This window comes from Liolophura sinensis, chromosome 12, assembly GCF_032854445.1.
Source record: "Liolophura sinensis isolate JHLJ2023 chromosome 12, CUHK_Ljap_v2, whole genome shotgun sequence".
Taxonomy (NCBI): domain Eukaryota; kingdom Metazoa; phylum Mollusca; class Polyplacophora; order Chitonida; family Chitonidae; genus Liolophura; species Liolophura sinensis.
Window position 1 is genome coordinate 22597019 of NC_088306.1, and position 19401 is coordinate 22616419.

Below are 19401 nucleotides of genomic sequence, written 5' to 3' on the forward strand. Positions count from 1 at the left end.
AAGAATTTCCTACATCAAAATCGTGTAAGGTTTAACATTAATCTGGGACTCAACAGTAAGCTGCACTAAAAGTCAGCGCACTGGCATATTTGACAAACTTTCATCAGAAAACACCTGTTTTCGGAGCCAATTGAAAGACTAAAATATTGCCTTTGGAGGTTAAACTGAAATTTTATATGGGGAAATCATCCTGCCTTCAAAACACTGTTCTAGGGTGGACTGACACTTCATAGACAGCCGAGCTGAACTCGTCATGCTACTGTGTGAACATGCATCGTCATTCTAGGCCCTACACATGTAATTCACGATTCAGTAAGGAATGGCTTGGCCAATTTACAAAATTTGAGCGTTAGCGCAGCCAGCCGACTCCGGAACTTCGGAAACCATGCCTCAGGCCCACAAGATGTCTTAACTAATGGGTTTCCGATTTGGAAGTAACTCTCGGAAATTGGAGGCGAAAAATAACTACACGTATGTACGCGATCATATGCCGATGGAATTATAGTGCATAGCGTTTTTTTATTCGACAGAAAATTAAAAAAACAGGAAAAAATACTTTACCAAGGACATTTTTAGGCATGGGGCTAGGTAATGCGGTTTCACAGAGGGATGGTGGACGTTCCAAGAAGCATGGCGGAGCGCCACTCGATAAAACGCTAGCTAGGGCTCTGCCTTTGACAAATAATTGAATATCTTTCACACGTGCGACAAAAACCACCGTTTATTGTAGCCAACAAGGTCCCTGCAAACACCGAGGGCTGGAGAATTTCAGACTTAGTACAAACTGTGCAATAGGTATTTATTTATTTATTTGATTGGAGTTCTAGCTCGTACTCAAGAATATTTCACTCACACGACGACGACTAGCATTACGGTTGAAGTAAACCAGGCAGACCCAAGTGGGGGGGGGGGGGGGGGGGGGGACGCGGGATCACTACCATCCGTAGGCTGTTGGCAGACTTTCCCAACTACGACCCGCGAGGAAGGCATCATCAACTGAACTCACAGCCACAACATTTGTGAGAGGCTCTTGGGTTATTGCGCCACGCTGGCACTCCAACCATCTCGGCCCTGTGCCCCATGTATCCCACAGTTGTGAAGAACACACGTAAACAGTAAGCAGATGGGCATTTATGAAAAACAGAATTATATTTTATTGGCATGCCACATATAGCTGTTGCAGATGAAACAAATGATAATGATACCAAATCAGAATCAGTCATGTGTGTATACTGTATAGTATATGTATGCACATTAAATAAATAATATACTTCAATAATACAATTCTCATACAACACAGGAAATATCATGATATATTTGTAGGCATAGCAGAATAAAGATTTCTCCATATATACAATATCTGGATAAACCAATCATGTAATAAATAGCACTTTAGCAACAATAATTTTCAACTCAAGCTGCCTTTTAAGGAGAGGAAGCAGTTGCTGGGAAAATAGTGGGGGTGGGTGGGGTGGGAAAGACTGGAGGTGTGGATGTGTGGTGGGAGTGTGGGGGTGGGGGTGGGGGGGGGGGGTGAGGCAGAATGTTGAAGCTTCTTGCTCTTCAATGTAAAAAAGCTCTTTTACCAAGATACAAAGATACAAAGATACCAAGTTTACAGGCTGACATACTTGAGTTTCCCGCTCTTCAATGTGATCAAGCTATTATACCAAGATACCAAGTTTACAGGCTTGTGTACCTCAGTTTCCTGCTCTTCAATGTAAATAAGGTCTTATACCAAGATACCATATTTTTTATTTATTTGATTGGTGTTTTATGCTGTACTCAAGAAATATTTCACTTATATAACGGCGACCAGCATTTTGGTGGGAGGAAACCGGGGCAGAGCCTGGGGGAAATCCACGACCTTCCCAGGTACAGCCAGACAGAAAGCCAGCATGAGCTGGACTTGAACTCACAGCGACCGCATTGGTGAGAGGCTCCTGGATCAACCCAGATACCAAGTTTACAGGCTGACATACCTGAGTTTCCTGCTCTCCAATGTAAATAAGCTCTTATACCAAGATTGCATACTGACCTGCATGTACATGTAAGCAAATGCAGTTTGTAAGGAGAAAGAAACTAAAAATATTAAACGTAAACGTAAGTATGAATGAATAATAAATTGTGTAAATTTTGGGCAGGACAGATTAACTTCAGGTTCAACATAAAAAATATTTTGGTGACTTATGTCAGCCTCTGCTGTAATTCATCTGGAATGTACATCATATGACCTAAGAGGGAATTCAAGGTTTGCAACCTAAATCAAACACACATAATTTGAATCTGACATAAAGTGCTAACCAGTGATATTTCAAATCAGCAATTATGCTGCACTGTTATACATGTAAATAAATGCATTTTGGAAATCAGCATTTGACAAAACTGTGGGCACATCAGTAATGTACTTAATAAGAACAGTTTACTGATATTGGCAGAGAATGATAGCACTCATTCAAGTGAACAAGAAATGTAAGCTTAAAAAAGGTAAATAAAGTTTCCTACAAACAAACTGGGGTTAGAGTAAGGCAGTGGGTGGGGGTGGGGGGTGGTGGAATGCTGTTTTTACATGTACGTTTACAGTTATAAAATGACAAATGAAATTTACCACATTTAAAGCCAAGAAATTATTTTAGAATATGAAGTTTTCTGAGTTGAACTCCCTGTCCACCCCTGCCACCCCCACCCCCTCCTCCGCCCCCTCCGCCCACACTAAAAGAAACTGTGGGAAAACTCATGTTAGCCATCAAACAGCTGTAAACAATGAGTTAAGCTTTAATTTGGCACTGTTATAAAAAAAAAAACCTCAATAAATGTACAAATAGGTATTAGAAAGCACATCTACTTTACACTGGATTTGCGTCTAACTGCTGGTTGAAGTCAGTCAATGCAGGCAGCACATTTACAATTATGCTGTTAATTGTTTCAATCAAGAATTAGCCAGGTACCTGACAAACATCTCACTAGTCGCAGACAAAACCCAGCAACAGCTGACCCCCACTGACCGGTTGAATAAATCAGGAAAGACTGGCAACATGTTCCTAATAACAAAATATTTTGATTCGGTAACATACATGTATATGAAGCAACCGGGAGCAACGATTTCATGGATAAGAAAAATATTAAACATAACCCTTTTACACAGACTTGCAACATTTCAACCAAGCAAAATGATGATGATTCAAAACAAATGCAATAACTTACAATATATGTCATTACATTAATAATTTGGATGCTTATAGAAGGCAAGTGAAATAAATAAATGTTTGCAAAATAACTTATATGGATGAGGACACATGTACAAAATAGCACCGTTTAACAAATGTGTTCCAAAAGTTTCCGAGCAATGTCCCAGTGACACCTGTCTAATTTAATGATTTATTTATTTGACTGTTGTTGTTTTATGCCTTACTCAGGAATGTTTTACTTATATAACTTATAAGCAACTCATAGGGCTAAGGCAGATGGGCAGAGCACACTGGAAACCATGACAGCTGCTGTTCCTGTGGCTCTAAAATGAAGATTTAACATTGACCTCATTGGTTTTTTGGGGGGTTTTGGCCGAAATAACCACGGCCATCAATGGTCCCAATTCCTGGATCCTCCCTAAAATACTCCATAGGTTTAAATAAAATTTACCAGAAATCACCTTACGCAAATAATCTCTCAACTCAACAAAATCCCGGAAAACAGACAGTCGTTTCGGTCATGATCACGTGACCAGATAATACCAATCAAAATACAGTATGCAAAGCCGCAAGAATACACTTTCCTATGTTCACCAACATACACGCTGATTGGGAGATCCTGGGCAATACAAATTAAATGATGTCAACAACAGCAACAAAAACAAAAAAGTTTCATAGAAAAATATCACAACATTGCATTGCACATTTGTGTATGGTCCATTTTCTGTTTTATCCAATTCTGAGCAAAGTCAGCAACTGGTCATTTTTGTGACCTGCACCAATAGAGATTGGTCGGATACCTTGTCTACACTTACATGTGGCTTGTAGAAAAAGTCACCGGACAAAAGTATTACAAATATCACAAATTTGTACCAAATATCACACACAAGCATTTGGAAGAATGCGCTCAACGGTCTTTTGGTGTGGGCTTGGAATTGCGTGAATATCAGCTGTCACCTTCACTCAGTATGGGTTTTATGTTGTCGTTGTTTTGTCGCGATGGCTCATGTTCAGGGGAAGGTGTAACCATTAGCAATCTTTGTCGTCTGCAAAAATTCAGAAAAAAGATATGTTTTCTCAAAGAGCCAAAAGTTACCATGACCATGCAAGATGTTTCAGTGCTGTCTCTCTGATTTAGTCCGTCACCATGATGTGACTGAAAAAGTGCCAACATGGCATTAAGGCAAAAACATTTACTCATTTAGGCCATACCAATTTAAATTGTTGTTTTACAAACAGAATAAATCTTTTTCCAATGTATTAAAATCATAAAAATATAACGAATGGACAAATAAAGAAGTGCATTTTCAGTTGTACTTTCATTCCATTTTTGGACTTTTTAGTGTTGGCTTGTCCGTCACACACAGAATAAATTGCTGTCACCTTACTGACTTATTTACGACAATCACGTTCAAGTTTACTGAAGGATTTTTGCTCATGGCCTTATCTTCATGGGTGACTTAAAACTCACAATGAGCCTACAGGAGTAAGACTTTAACCAAACAAAGATACATGTAAATATATCAAAATAGGGTGATGTTATTAATTCTGGCTTCTTGGCAGGCGCAGAAGGAAACCATCAGGGTTAAGAACATAAAACCACTGTAAGGACAGCCAATAAAAAAGTGTCATTCTTTAACAGGATAATGTTACAGATTAAAATGTAACAATTTACTGAGGAAAGGGTTTTGACAGAATTCTAGCAATTGCTGTAGATTAGATGAAAAAACTGTGAGGACACACAAGTCAAAAGCTAACACCTCTGAGCAGGTGAAAGGTCGAAACTACAAAACTTACCTGGCTTCAAGTCTGGCACATTTTGGACATTTTTCTGGGACAAAACAGGTCTTGTGGTAACACGCTCTACATCCTAGGACAAAAAAAAAAAAAAACAAAAAAACAACAAAAAATCAAAGATGTGTCAATTTCTGATATCATGTTGATTGAAAAATTTATGTTTTATGATAATCTTAAAGCATTTCACTCAAACAATAATGACAGCAGTGTAAAGGTATGGAAGAAACCACTGTACCTCCAGGGTCATATGTAAGTTGGCAAATTCCATGCTACAAAGCTTGAGCTAGTAATGCCTGTAACACCTGGAATTGATCACACCACATGAGCTGATGATCTCAGATTTGTCCTACACTTACACACAGGTATACCCTAAACTAAACCATTTCTAATAATAATAAATCTTAGCGGTCATCTCTGAACATAGAGAACACGTTCTAACTCATTTTCACTGATTTTAAGCATTCTCCTGATATTTAGACATACGCTTTACTGTTTGCTTGAAAGGTAGGATGATATCTTACTGGATGTTTCAGCACCAAAATTGATTGATTTTATTTATTTGATTGGTGTTTTATGCTGTACTCAAGAATATTTCACATATACGATGGCGGCCAGCATTATGGTGGGAGGAAACTGGGCAGAGCCCGGGTTAACCCCACAACCATCCACAGGTTGCTGCCAGACTTTCCCACTTACAGCACCAAAACCAACAGTTTATAAGTGAAATTTAGTATCTGCATATCCATGTACTGTATTTCCCCAAAAGTTTAGCATTATTCAAGTGACACATTTTGCTCGATACTGTCTGAATGATTCATCCACCTAAGGAATTTTTTGTGAAGTTTGGTTTATTTCTCTTAAAAACTGAAATTTGGTATCAAAAGTGCCATTTTAAGACATTTATGTGCTTCTTTCACATGCCAATCTTTTATATACAATATTTATCAGTATGCTTCATAAACACACCAGTTAGATTTCTAACTTCTCAGATGTGGTTCTATCATTTCAAATACCTGACTCACCATCACAGAGAGTGACCTTGTTCAGCTGATACGGAAATATCACATCTTTGGCATTGTTACAGAATTCACAGATAAACCCCATCCCATGACAGAACTGTAACAAATCAGAGATTACAGAATTAAATAATACATTTCAGAATGCATTATAGTCAGTCACGTGTTTAGGGTCCAAAGAAGTACTGCAGGCAAAAAAGAAACAGAAAAGAACAAACTATGGCAAGTCTGTTTATACTTTGGTCGACCCTGAATAACAGTTTGGTAAGGTCCTCAGACGGGAAAAGACTTGAAAACTGAATATTCATGCACATGTGTACAACTTTTATACACCGAGATTATCCCCTGGATTATGGGCTACACATACGCTATGGAAAACAGGGCTTTAGATTATATTACTCTGTCTTGGGATTAATTTGGGCTCATCAAAAATCTGATAACACTTTTTCACTTATTACATGAATGGAATGCGTGAAATGAATATGTTCAAAGTTTACATTCAATGCAGTGAAAAATTTCAGGCCGTTCTGATGGCTGGGGCTAATATGGGTGCTCTATATTACAGAAACATTCTTTACCATCATGAAAAAGATGTGCTCTGAAAAAAAACCCCATTAACATTACCATAATTCCCTGGCAAGAAAAGGTTTTATAAATAATGCACATCTTGGGGTATCCTTTGATGTGTTTCCACACCAACTCACCTCACAGCTTGTCACATGACCCGAGGCTCTCCCAAAGACATCCCTCAGAATATGCTGCATCTCTCCTGACTTAACCTACAAACAAGTACAACTCACTGCTGTAATTCTTCAACCTTTTTGCATGTTTACAAGATGTTTATTCAAGTATATTCAGAGGGCATTGTTCTGTGTAGACCAATAAAATTATACTTTTTTTGAAGCCCTGAAATTGGTTAATCCAACCAATGTAGTTTTTTCTACAAAATCAAATAAAAAATGTGTATAAATTGCACTCAAAGTTGCTCTTTGATAGGCGAAAAGGTTGAGGAATTAGGGTATATACAAGTATATACAGGTATATACAGGTATGTATATGTAACACATGGTTTATCAGGTCTAGTTATTTATTTATTTATTTCATTGTTGAAATACTCAAGAATTTCCACTTGTACAAAGAAGGTTAAAGATGGTTGGTTTCTTTGGAGGAATCCAAAGTGCCGAGCATAAACCACTGACCTTTGGCAACATACTGATGAACTTTCCTAATTATGATGCATAGATATGCACATCATAATAGTGGTGGAAGACAACTGGTTTACAACGAACCCTAGAGTGTGCGTTACACCAATGCGGTCTCTGTGAGTTCAAGTCCAGCTCATGCTGGCTTCCTGCCAGCAACCTGCAGGTCTGCCAGCAAACTGCAGATGGTCGTGGATTCTGCCCGGTTTCCACCCACCATAATGCTGGCCGCCATCATATAAGTGAAACATTCTTGAGTATGGCGTAAAACACCAATCAAATAAATAAATAAATAAATTACGAAAATGACACCAAAATGATCTGTTTCTGTCAATAAAGATGAAAGCATCATAACACTGTGCAAATGATTTCACTACACCCAATAGTTCTCTCAGAATGTTCCAAAATACTGGAGTGGTGGTTGAAGAACAAAGGTATGCACACACTAGTACCACATTGATTCACACATTCCTAGATTTATCTTTACTCAGACCATACCTTGAGCAAATCTGCCACAGAGTAGAGCTGACTCTCGTCTGTCCAGTGGGAAGGTAACCTTTGTATGTCCTCATACAATCTGGGGGATAGAGAGAGAGAGAGAGAAATGACTAGGTTTGAATCTGCCAGACTAGGTTTGAATCTGCCAGATTAGGTTTGAATTTGCCAGATTAGGTTTGAATCTGCCAGACTAGGTTTAAATCTGCCAGACTAGGTTTGAATCTGCCAGACTAGGTTTGAATCTGCCAGATTAGGTTTGAATTTGCCAGACTAGGTTTCAATGTTTAAGGTAGAAATAAAGCTTCTGTCAAGTAGCCTGCTCATTTACCTGTTGGCTGATTTACAAATCCTCAGCAAATTTCCCAGGTGATGTAACTGTGTACGTAAGTCTCTCACTCCGGTCAACGATCCCACTTTCCTATACAAGCCTGGGTTGACGTCCTCTAGGTTAAACAAAGGGTTGTCAAACAGCTTAGTTAACAAGTCCCGCGAGAAGTTTGAGACGGCGTATCGCGTGAAGTCCCACTTCTGTAGAATGCGACCAGGGATGTAGCAGAGGGAGTTTGTGTGGCAGCACTGACAAAAGTATTTACCCAAGTATTCGCAGTACCGAAATCTCTTCACATAGCCTGGCAACATTGGAAGTAAAATGTACATGTAATTTGTGCATAGCAATAACAAAGTTCAAAATTGTTTATTTATTACTGTTAATACACCACAATGTAGACCAAGTACAGAAACCATCAAACTTAACGAGCAATCAAGTGAAGTTTTCATTTAACAAAAGGTTTCCAAAAAAAAAGTTTGTGCAAATAATATTCTCTTGCAAACTAGGGATTTATGTTAAATCATGGTTCTGCCCATTCAAGTAAAAATGATGCTGAATTTCGATTGAAGCACTGTATGAAGCAACAAGATACTAGAATACAATGGCTAGTGACCTAGCTCTCAGAAGTAGGCATCGTCTAACTACATGTAGCTCTTTGTTCTCTGTGTGGACTACATGCTGATGGGCGTTGTTCTAAAGCTGATGCTAAATTATTTGTTGTCACATCTTTAAACAGATCCATAATATTAAGATCTTTTAACAATTCCATAATATGTACTATATCTGTATAGGACATAAGACTCACCTGGTTCCACCTTCATACCACAGCCTGCACAGCGGTCGTTCTGTTTGGCCAGGATCACATTACGCCTGAAAGAAACAAACACAGCAATGGGTAAGTGACTGAGAAAAAATGCATCGAGTAAAATGACCTAATGTTTCACACGAGTTACTGTCCTTCACTTTCACATAATCTGAGTTGGTGGCCAGACCACAGAAGAGAGTGATTAGCTGCCTGCTTGTTCGATTACCGTGCATGGCACATAGCAACTCTGGTTGCTAAACCTCGCCACATGGGATCAAGTCACTAAAACTAAGGTGTGCAAATCTCCCATCTAGCAGGCCTACATGTACATCTCTAAATATACCCATGAATGAAAATAAAGAAAGAACAAACCTTTAAAACACTGTCTCAAAGCATGATCACTCCTAACAAGAAATGTGCATGCACAACGTACACTGTAGACGAACTGATTATTCGGGTTAGGCTACCTGAAAGTCACCTCACATCGTTATCTGGTGAACGGTTGTCTGCTGAGAGCCCTCATTATGCAATGAATACGTGTATACATGTATTTTAGCTAAAAATGCATTTCACTGAGAAATATCTAAGGGCCATATCTAGAAAAACATTAAATGTTCTGATCCCAAACTTCAATGGTGACATTCTGACTGTACATAAAGAAATTTGAAAAATGCAACTTAAAATGATGCTTTCTAAGAGCTTTAAAGCCTGTGAGGTAAAAGAAATTTGTATAAAAACTAAATTTTTTATTGGTAAACCATCACATTTTTGTTTAATTTATGTCCTAGTTTCAATAAAGCTTGATTAGTTTGGGCGGCAAACAGTTTGGGAGCCCAAACGTTTTCCAGAACCAAAATGACTCTAGATGTGGCCCTGATCTGTCATTAGCTTCCCGTGTCCATGTAATTCCAATTTAGAATGTCAGTTTACATGCACATTTTGTTTCTTTACAGTCGAAACCGTTTTCCTATTGCAGAAGAGTTCCTTTTCCCCCGTTTTTTTTAATATCTCCATTAAACACAGGAAACATACTCCACACGGGGATTCCCAAAACTACCATGATATACTTTTATCCCCTTTCGGTAGCGCTGTGTTCGAGTCCAGGATATCGGGAGACAGGATTTGTTTGAATTGTTATCACATTAACAGTTCACACAACACCATCAATGGCTTTATAAACAAAATGTTTTATGATTTCCTGTATACAGTTTTGCCCAGACGTGACACACGTATCACTAGCAAGCAGTAAGATTATAGTTTTGCCCTTCACCAGCAAAAAAACCTATGACAGATGGGTAGACACACAGAAATGTTGAGTCCTGTGATTGTAAGGGGATTGTATCTATCTACATGTAGATAAAAACAATCTGTAGGACTAAAATTTCGTCTGAGGGGAGTCGATTGAATATTAAGTAAATAAAGTACTCATGTTTACCAAATATGGGCAGTGGTTGACAGTTTTTCAAATTATGCCAGAATGAACAAGAAATGTATAGCTGGAGCTGTGCACATGCACGTGTGTAGGTGTCACGTTGATCGCAATTTGACATCTTCATCTTGTCTGCTGGTGGGCCTTTTTGCATGTATGGATTTGGGGTGTGCTAAATTCTGCAACAGCTCTGTAAACGGAGACCCTTACAGATTAAAAACGGATATTTGACAGGACACTGCACATGCGTAAAGGTACTGGGTAGGCCTAATCACCCTTAATCTCCACAGCATTTTCTCCCAAAATCCCAATTGTCACACAACAAGGATAATATAACAATCAACCTGCTGCGAAGTGCACGTACTAAAATTGTTATGATCAAAACTGAGAAAAACATGAACTGCTGGTGGTAGGTGCACAGGCTAACTACTCAGTGAAGTGAAGTGTGAGCTTGTTTATTACATTCTTGAACTGTCAGTAGATCAACCCTGATGCTCTCCTGTGGCGCTCAGCCCCTATCAATGCAGTGAATCCTGCGATACATCTTCCGAGTCCCAGGGCAAAGCTTTAGGTCATTTACTGTATGTATAGTGAATGCATATACATGTGTGTGCACATGCAACTGAAGAGTTACAAGCATTCTATATCCCTTTGTCTCGTATCCCAATAAAACCTTTTGAACATGATCATATTATCATGACACTTTAGTATAACCATGCAAGAAAACCCCAAGCCAACCCAAAACCCAATTCTAACTGTATCACAATATATCACGTAACATCCAAACTGTATTGATGAAAATCAAAAATGTTTTAAATAGTTCTACACGGACAATAAAACTCACGCTAAACAGACGTTTATAACAAATTTCTCTTATATACATTTTTAGTTTACCTGTAAAAATCTAGTTATTTAATTATTAAATATTATTTAATTAGGCAGTTAGTTAATTAATTACCTAGTTGATTTACTCCTCTTTCTGCAGGGCGAAGTACACACTATAATTTTCTCCAAAATGTTCACACGTACAGAATGTCTACAAGTGATAAAATTAATAAAAAGAGGGCAGTTGAACTTACTTCCTGTACGGCTGAATGTTGAAGATGATCTGAGCTCTTGGTGGAGCCCATTCTAAGTTGCCTCGGATACGTGGCTGAAATGACAAAGATAAACAGTTGAAATAGTGCCCCAAAATCATTCAAATCAAAAGAGAACTTCACCTCTGAGTGAAACCATACATGTGCCTCACTTATAAATTGATATCACGTACACAGAAATTTGACAACACATACCAGGTACAGGTACACGTATAAACTTAAGTATGGAGAGGTTACAGCGTGAAGCGCAGTGTTTGCAGCTTTATGAAAAGCTAGATCTTGTTAGATTTGGTTCCATAATGTGTAGAATCCTGTCAATGCTTCTAGTAACATGTGGTGGTGAATAAGACTCTTAGAAATGTAAGGTATATTAGCATGTTCAGTTAGTTGTTATTTTTAGTCTCTATTTTTTTATGTGTATCTTATAGTTTACAATATCTGGCACTCAAACTGAACAAGACAATTCTCTAGCAAATGCTATACTTTGTGTTGTTTCAATGTACATTAAACAGAATTTAACGACTGAGGTTCCAAAAATATTATTTTATATGAACTGTATCAAAACACTTACTCTTTTTGTTGTTCTAAAAAGATCAGAGTTTTCGCCATCATCAGGTGAGATGGGATAGGAGTCAGGAAGGGGGAGTAACTGTGCAAAAACAACAGTTCATATTTCAATTCACAAGGTGTGCATGTGCATCTATTACATGCATATTTGGCAATATTAACCTAACAAATATCAGTTTCATGTGTACATTGTTTTTTTTATTTTTCAGTTAAAGTTAAAAAAACTAAGCTCAAATATATAATACAATAGCAGTAACAAAGACATAAGTGCAAGGAAGTTTACAGAAACAGAAAAGAAGTGTACAGAAACAGAAAGGAAGTGTACAGAAACTAATGATACAGTTCAGCTTTTTCTTGCTGTTGACATTGTATCCAGACGCTGAGTTGTTCAAAATTAATCTTGAAATAACAGTGAAACTGTGTTTTTGCCAGAAAACAGCAACAGAACGTCCTGTTGCAGAGACAAGATTTTTTTAATGATCTAGAGTTGATTAAGCTATTGTACTAGCACAACTTACGGCTTGTGGAGCATCTTGTTCTGACACAAGCCACTCCAGGTCTGACGCTTTTGGTAACTGTTTCTCAGAGAACTTCTTCAGCAGGGAAATAGCCACAGACTCAGCCGACACATATGACCCTGTACTCTCCAATATAGAACTGAAAATGAAAACGTACAAGAAAAGTCAGGTTGTGACCCATCAGAGATTGTCATGAGTCATTTAATACTAGTTTAATATGAACTCACCATCTTTTACAAGTTAGAGAACTGATGTAGTTTTGTAGATTAACCACCTTCTGTCCAAGTAGACCACCTATTCTAAATTTGAGACCCAAATTTTTGGTAAATAAGCAGTAACTCCTCACCTGACCTTTCCTAACACTTTAGGTGAGGTAGAGAGATGATGATTCCATAAACTGAATGAAGAAATTTGAAGGAAGGAGTTTTCTAAATTTCTTACATACACCATAATTACTGTACACGATATAACATTTTGTTTGTTGTTAACTTGCTTATTCTGTCAGGTTCTAAGGGTTGATCTCAGAAAGGTATTCTGAAGGTTCTTTGAAAGGTCGCAAGATAAATCCACCGGAAAAAGGGTAAATTTTAGTAACAAAAGTAATTTTATGACTATTATTGACTTTAAAAATGCACTTTTTGGGGCAAAATTTTAGGTCATTAACCACAGTCCTGAGAATGGTTTGACCCGTTCCTGCACTGATTCTTAATATGATATGTCCACAGTTTGACATAATTCTTATTCATCTAAGGGTTCAATACAATGTAATTTCAATGACCATGTTCTCTTCTGGTTTACCTTTGCCATTCCACCATAACTGTGTTGGTCCGCACAATATCAGCATCTGTAACACACACATTACACTTTAAATTTTATCATTAGCTCTCATAACCACTGCTTGTCACAATACGGCTGAAATACTCTCAAGCCATAATCATTTATTCATGACCACTGCTTCTAGCCACGTTTCTCCCGTTTTCTCCAACCATGATCCTTCCACACTGTGTAAGTGGAATATTCTTGGGTTTAGCGTAAAAACCTAATCAAACAAAAAATCCAAGCTACTGAAACTCCTGAAATACAGTACGAGTACTTCAGCATAAAAATGAAACTAACTACTGTTAATCTTCAACCTTTTCGATGTCCTCAGCATCTTTTTCAGTGAAATTTATGAATACAATTATAATGAAAATGATGCTAAATTGATTTGTTTGTGTCCCTAAAGATGCAAGCTACATATTAACAGTGCAATTATTTCTCTACACCCTGCGGTTCTCTTGAAATTTTTAAAATATCAGTCTCAGGGGTGGTTGAAAAGGTTGAAGAATTTGGGTAAGAATTAGGTAAGCTTTAATCAAATTGTTGCCAGGCCATACAGAAACTACTGACCATTGTTCAAGTTCTAACACTACAGAGACTACAAACTTATATCTGAGTAGTTTCATAAAGAGGATATAAATTTCAGGAGGCAAGCGAACATGAGTTAAAATTCCAAGTTACTTCCTCTTGTTTTGGATTACAAGGGTTTTATTTTTTGTTTGTAAAGAAGATTCTGTGGAAGAACACAAAAAAACCTATGCAGATGTAGAATATTGCCTAATACTAAGTTTGTCAACAATTTAAACACAAAGTTTTAAAGAACTAAGTTTTGTGAAAGGGAAGAGTTAGGGTAAGTCTGCAGGTAAATGTAAAGGTGTAGATACACATCATATAAGAGCTCAATATCAGGTAGATGTTTGACTGCTTAACACCTACCTGAGTAGAGTGAAGCCATGGAGAGGGAAAGTCCAGAGTCCTTGAGGGTGGTCAGGTTGGAGGACTGAGTATCACCCACTGGGGAGGAGAAATAGGCTGATCGAACAACTGATTGATTGATTGATTGACTGACTTACTGGTACGTGACAAACATTACTGACTGGGTGGGACCCACTGGGGAGGAGAAAAAGGCTAACTGAACAACTGATTGATTTACTGATAAGTGTCAAAAATTAGTGACTGGGTGGGACCCACTGGGCAGAGAAACAGGCTGACTGAACAACTGATTGACTGATTTACTGATAAATCATTAGAGGACTGGATGTGAACCACTGGGGAGGAGACACAGGCTGACTGAACAACTGATTGATTGATTGATTGACTGACTTACTTACTGGTACATGACAAACATTACTGACTGGGTGGGACCCACTGGGGAGGGGAAAAAGGCTGACTGAACAACTGATTGACTGATTTACTGATAAGTGTCAAACATTAGTGACTGGGTGGGACCCACTGGGGAGAGAAACAGGCTGACTGAACAACTGATTGACTAATTTACTGATAAGTGTCAAACATTACTGACTGGGTGGGACCCACTGGGCAGAGAAACAGGCTGACTGAACAACTGATTGACTGATTTACTGATAAATCATTAGAGGACTGGATGTGACCCACTGGGGAAGAGACACAGGCTGACTGAACAACTGATTGACTGATTTACTGCTAAGTGACAAACATTAGTGACTGGGTGGGACCCACTGGGGAGAGAAACATGCTGACTGAACAACTGATTGATTGATTTACTTATAAGTCAAAAGAGGATTGGGTGTGACCCACTGAGGAGGAGAAACAGGTTGATTGTTTGATTGATTGATTGGCTTATAAATGACAAACATTAGAGGTCTGGGTGTGACCCACTGGGGAGAGAAAGAGGCTGACTGAACAACTAATTGACTGATAACTGACACATCAGTGACTGGGTGTGACCCAATGGGGAGGAGAAACAGGCTGACTGATTGATTGATTGACTGATTGGCGAATAAATGACAAACATCAGAGAAATAGGTAGACTGATTGGCTGATTGAAGGGTTTATTGATTTGCACAAAAAAAGGCACAGTAACTTTGAGAATTGTATACAATGGGAATCGGGTTGGCCACTTATTAGTGAATTTATAATTCACTTGTCATCGCTTGTCATCTGGGATGGATATCAGGAAATTAGTGGAAGTGACTGACAGACTGTGAAGTCATAGATGAGGACAAATTGTACAAGAATTTATAGATTATTCAGCATTATTTTTAACATGAATTTTACAGGCTTCATGAAAATTTATAGACAAACAGAAAATTGGCATTTTTAAGAGTTCCAACATCACAAATAAACATAAATTTATTTGTAGTCTACTTCTAGGAAATTGCACACTGATATCTTGTAATTGTAGTTTTGAACATTTTCTGTACAAAGTTGGGAGGCGTAATGATGACTCACGTGTCAGCTCTATCTCTCTGTCATCAACATCATCGTCACTGGATCCAGATTCATCTGTAACAAGGGGAGACAACTCTTTACAAACCACAACACCCACAATGAAAGGTACATGTATCACATATGGAAAATCCCCACGATGACATATTATTCATCTAGAAGGAGATATTTTGTGAAATGCCTACATGGAAGAAATGTAATACATACATGAAAGAAAGGTAATACATGCATGCAAGAAAGTTACATGTATGTTTTAATTATGATACACATTTATTGATTTGAGCAGTGTTTTTACACAGCACACGAGAATACTTCACATATATGACAGTGTTTTCAGGTTGTAGAAAACCCCACACTAGTGAATCAGCCAATGGTTGATGTTTGTTTTTACAGATAGAGTATATGACTGTGTTTCAGGTTGTAGAAAACCCCACACTAGTGAATCAGCCAATGGTTGATGTTTGTTTTCACAGATAGAGTATATGACAGTGTTTCAGGTTGTAGAAAACCCCACACTAGTGAATCAGCCAATGGTTGATGTTTGTTTTTACAGATAGAGTATATGACTGTGTTTCAGGCTGTAGAAAACCCCACACTAGTGAATCAGCCAATGGTTGATGTTTGTTTTTACAGATAGAGTATATGACTGCGTTTCAGGTTGTAGAAAACCCCACACTAGTGAATCAGCCAATGGTTGATGTTTGTTTTTACAGACAGAGTATTAAAAGACGATTATTTTATGGAAAAACGCCAATTTTATTTGGTCTTTTATGGGTGAGTCAACACTCACAAAATCCAGAAATAGTATTACAGTAAATCTACCTTTTTATTTATTTATAATTATTTTTTAATGATTTTCCTATATTTCGTGGCTTTCCGATCACGTAAATATGTCTTTAACACATTTCCCACACATTAGACGATGTTTTCAGTTTATTTTTCATTCCATAGCCCCCACCGACATTGAAAAAGATTCACCCTGCCCATAAACAAATATTTAAAATGGTGTAGCCTAGGTGAAGTATAGAATGAATGTTTATCCAACTATATGCACTGTTCCAAATTTGTGATCCAACAGCTAAATTTTTGGTAATTAAGCGATGCCCCCTTACCTGACCCTTCGTAAGACTCATTGGGTGACGTAGGAGAATAAGAACTGTTCGTTGTGGCTATAAAATCAACACAAACAATAACAACTTGTAACAATATACAAGAAAATAAAACTGCCAAATAAAACGGAAGAGTGCACTATGACTCAAATAGATTACAATGTCATCAAAAGGTACACACCTGTTGCTTGAAATGGATGCATAAATAAATGGGCCATAAGTCACATACCTTTATATGTATTCATGAAAACATCCACAGCTGGTAACCGCTACCATTTAAATCCCACCCCTTTTTTTTTTTGGCCAACACTGATATTCACAAAAAACAACATTTGTGCATTTGATGACATTTAAACCAAAAAGAACACAATATCTTTTTCACACAATCTATAGCACCAAAAACAATAAACAACAATTTTTTAGAAAGTGGAAAGCATTCAGAGAAATATGACAATACTTGTGACCAAATAGTTTGATTTTATACGAAAAGGACATATTACATGCAAGCTTCAACACATGATACACAATTCACCACATTTCACAAAAACAATGAAATCTTATGGGTCATGTTACAAAACTGTTGCAGCTGCTTTGCCTTCTTCAACTGCCTTTTTCACATTCTGTGACAGTTTTGGTCAACTTGTCAGATAGTCTTTCTGTTACATTTTGACATGATTTTGGTTAATTATCACAGGATGGGGTTTTTTTTCTGTCACATTTTGGGTTAAACTTTCACATGGCATTTTGTTGTAACAGTTTTGGTCTTTTGTGCTTGACACCACCAACAAAAAAAAATCACACAACATTAAAATGTAAAGAATTTGCGTTGACTTACTTTCTGTTCTCCCATCACTTAACAGCCGATAGCCCTTTGCTTTCTGGAATGTAGAATGGCCTTTATTAACATTTACTCATTCATTTCATTGGAGTTTTTATGCCCTACTCAAGAGTATTTCACTTGATATATGATGGCGGCCAGCATTATGGTGAATGGTAACTAGGCAGAGCCTGGGAGAAACACATGGCCCTCAGCAGATTGCAAGTAATGTTCTGTAAATAATCTGATAATTACTGAAAAGAATTACTGCTCTACGAAACAATCTGACACTAAGCAAAACTCTCTGCCTCGTGGATTGATGGTTATAATTTTTTTAAAAATAAGAATACCTCATATTTCTTTGATCACTTGGTGAATACATAATGCTACAGTCCACCTCCAACAGGAAAACACCAATGATTGCATCTGCCAGATATTGACACTTAACTTTGTGTTCAATTCAACAATGAAAATTACTACCTGTACATGTATGTTCTACAAAATATCCCCTGCCCCCGACTCTCCAAGGGGGTCATTCTTGTTGGCAATTGAAAACTAAAATTCCAAGTATAAGCAAATGCAGAGACATATCCCTGACCTCATGGGCTCGTTCCTGATTGAAGATTACAAAAACTGTAAATCAATTCCTCAGTCTCTCACCATATATTATTGGTCACATGGTTACCCAGTGACAGGATATGGTAATATATGGTGTCTGTAACCCTCATATTTTTTCTGTATTGTGTCACTGAGTAATTGTGTGACAAATTTATCCTTCAAAGGGCATATTAATTCAACGCAGAAGGCTGATGTATAGGTGAATTGCTTCAGGGCTGTTATTGTTTTCACAGCTGAATAAAGACAGATAACCTAGTCAGAAAATGAATATGGCATCGGCTGCACCAAACGGGTAAATACACATCCCCCACATCACTGTTTCTGTCCAATGAAAACTGGAGTATTTTGTCTAATGCTGGATAATATAACAAGTCCCTTACCTCGTGGAGTCGTTCTCGTCGGCGGATCCGGATCCTCTGTTTCAGCTCCTGGATCTCCTCATCAGAGTCACCCTCCTCATGATCCGATGCCGAGCGAGGAGTCAGCACGTGGTTCCACTTCATCTGCTCTATCGCTGCGATCAGCGCCTCTGATATACTGAAGTGAGCATTCTCCTGCAAACATGTGACAAATGATACATTTGAAGCAAACCAGTTCTCTGCAACCTAAAACCCCACCCTAGCCATTTAAGGCTGGCCTTAGTTTTATCCATCACAAGTTTTGTGCAAAGGGAGATAATCATGATTAATGGGTCATCCAAACTGAGTCTTGATGTTACCTTGTAATTCAATTTGTGGATGCACTGCTAAAGTATTTCAAAATAACAGACACATTTTTGTGTCCTTGGACATTATACTGTTACTGCCCCCCCAAAAAGTTTTTAATAAATTTTGTTAACCATGGTCAGATACATTCTACACAGAAATTTACAGAAGTTGCTTAAGACCTGAAATATTTCTCAAATGATCCAAACTGAAGTTCTGACATGGGCAGTTGTAACAGCTTCAGCGAGAACATGTGTACAACAAATGAATAATTATGGTTTCAGGTGCAAATTGACAGACCTTGTCTATGTTGGCACAGGTGTGAAAATCCTGAGAAGAGAGGTAACTCCGTAAGGACTGTCCCTGAGCAGGTTTGGGAAAATACCCTTCTGTGTTCTCGGTAAAGCTTGCACGTTTAAAGTCTAACAAGGAAAGAAACGCTGCCATTACAAAAACAATCAA

The 19401-nt window shown here is 37.9% G+C and overlaps 2 protein-coding genes across 2 annotated transcripts in view; both read right to left on the reverse strand.

Annotated features, from left to right (window-relative positions):
• Window positions 1–2942: 2942 nt before the first annotated feature.
• Window positions 2943–13837, reverse strand: LOC135479803 (run domain Beclin-1-interacting and cysteine-rich domain-containing protein-like). Its single transcript, XM_064759709.1, has 12 exons — window positions 13822–13837; window positions 13244–13289; window positions 12446–12584; window positions 11932–12009; window positions 11343–11416; window positions 8835–8899; window positions 8030–8330; window positions 7702–7780; window positions 6706–6780; window positions 6008–6101; window positions 4986–5058; window positions 2943–4234 (listed from the first exon to the last, which is right to left on the reverse strand). Exons 1-12 carry the CDS (start codon window positions 13835–13837, stop codon window positions 4135–4137), a joined length of 1140 nt encoding a protein of 379 aa, XP_064615779.1. The 3' UTR covers window positions 2943–4134.
• Window positions 13834–19401, reverse strand: part of LOC135479804 (run domain Beclin-1-interacting and cysteine-rich domain-containing protein-like) — a 42582-nt gene continuing 37014 nt past the window's right edge. The window contains exons 7-12 of the mRNA XM_064759710.1: window positions 19240–19361; window positions 18616–18789; window positions 17636–17678; window positions 16804–16860; window positions 15695–15748; window positions 13834–14278 (exon numbers count right to left, since the gene is read on the reverse strand). Of these exons, the coding sequence (XP_064615780.1) occupies window positions 14190–14278; window positions 15695–15748; window positions 16804–16860; window positions 17636–17678; window positions 18616–18789; window positions 19240–19361 (539 nt within the window). The 3' untranslated portion in view covers window positions 13834–14189. The remainder of the gene's footprint in view (window positions 14279–15694; window positions 15749–16803; window positions 16861–17635; window positions 17679–18615; window positions 18790–19239; window positions 19362–19401) is intronic.

Bases quoted from the DNA above. Each gene is read 5' to 3' on its own strand.
- LOC135479803 (XM_064759709.1), bottom strand. The intron at 11,417-11,931 runs GTAAGTGTTTTG...TTGTCATTTCAG, and splicing joins TTTTTAGAACAACAAAAAGA to CCACGTATCCGAGGCAACTT. The intron at 6,102-6,705 runs GTGAGTTGGTGT...GATTTGTTACAG, and splicing joins GTCATGTGACAAGCTGTGAG to TTCTGTCATGGGATGGGGTT.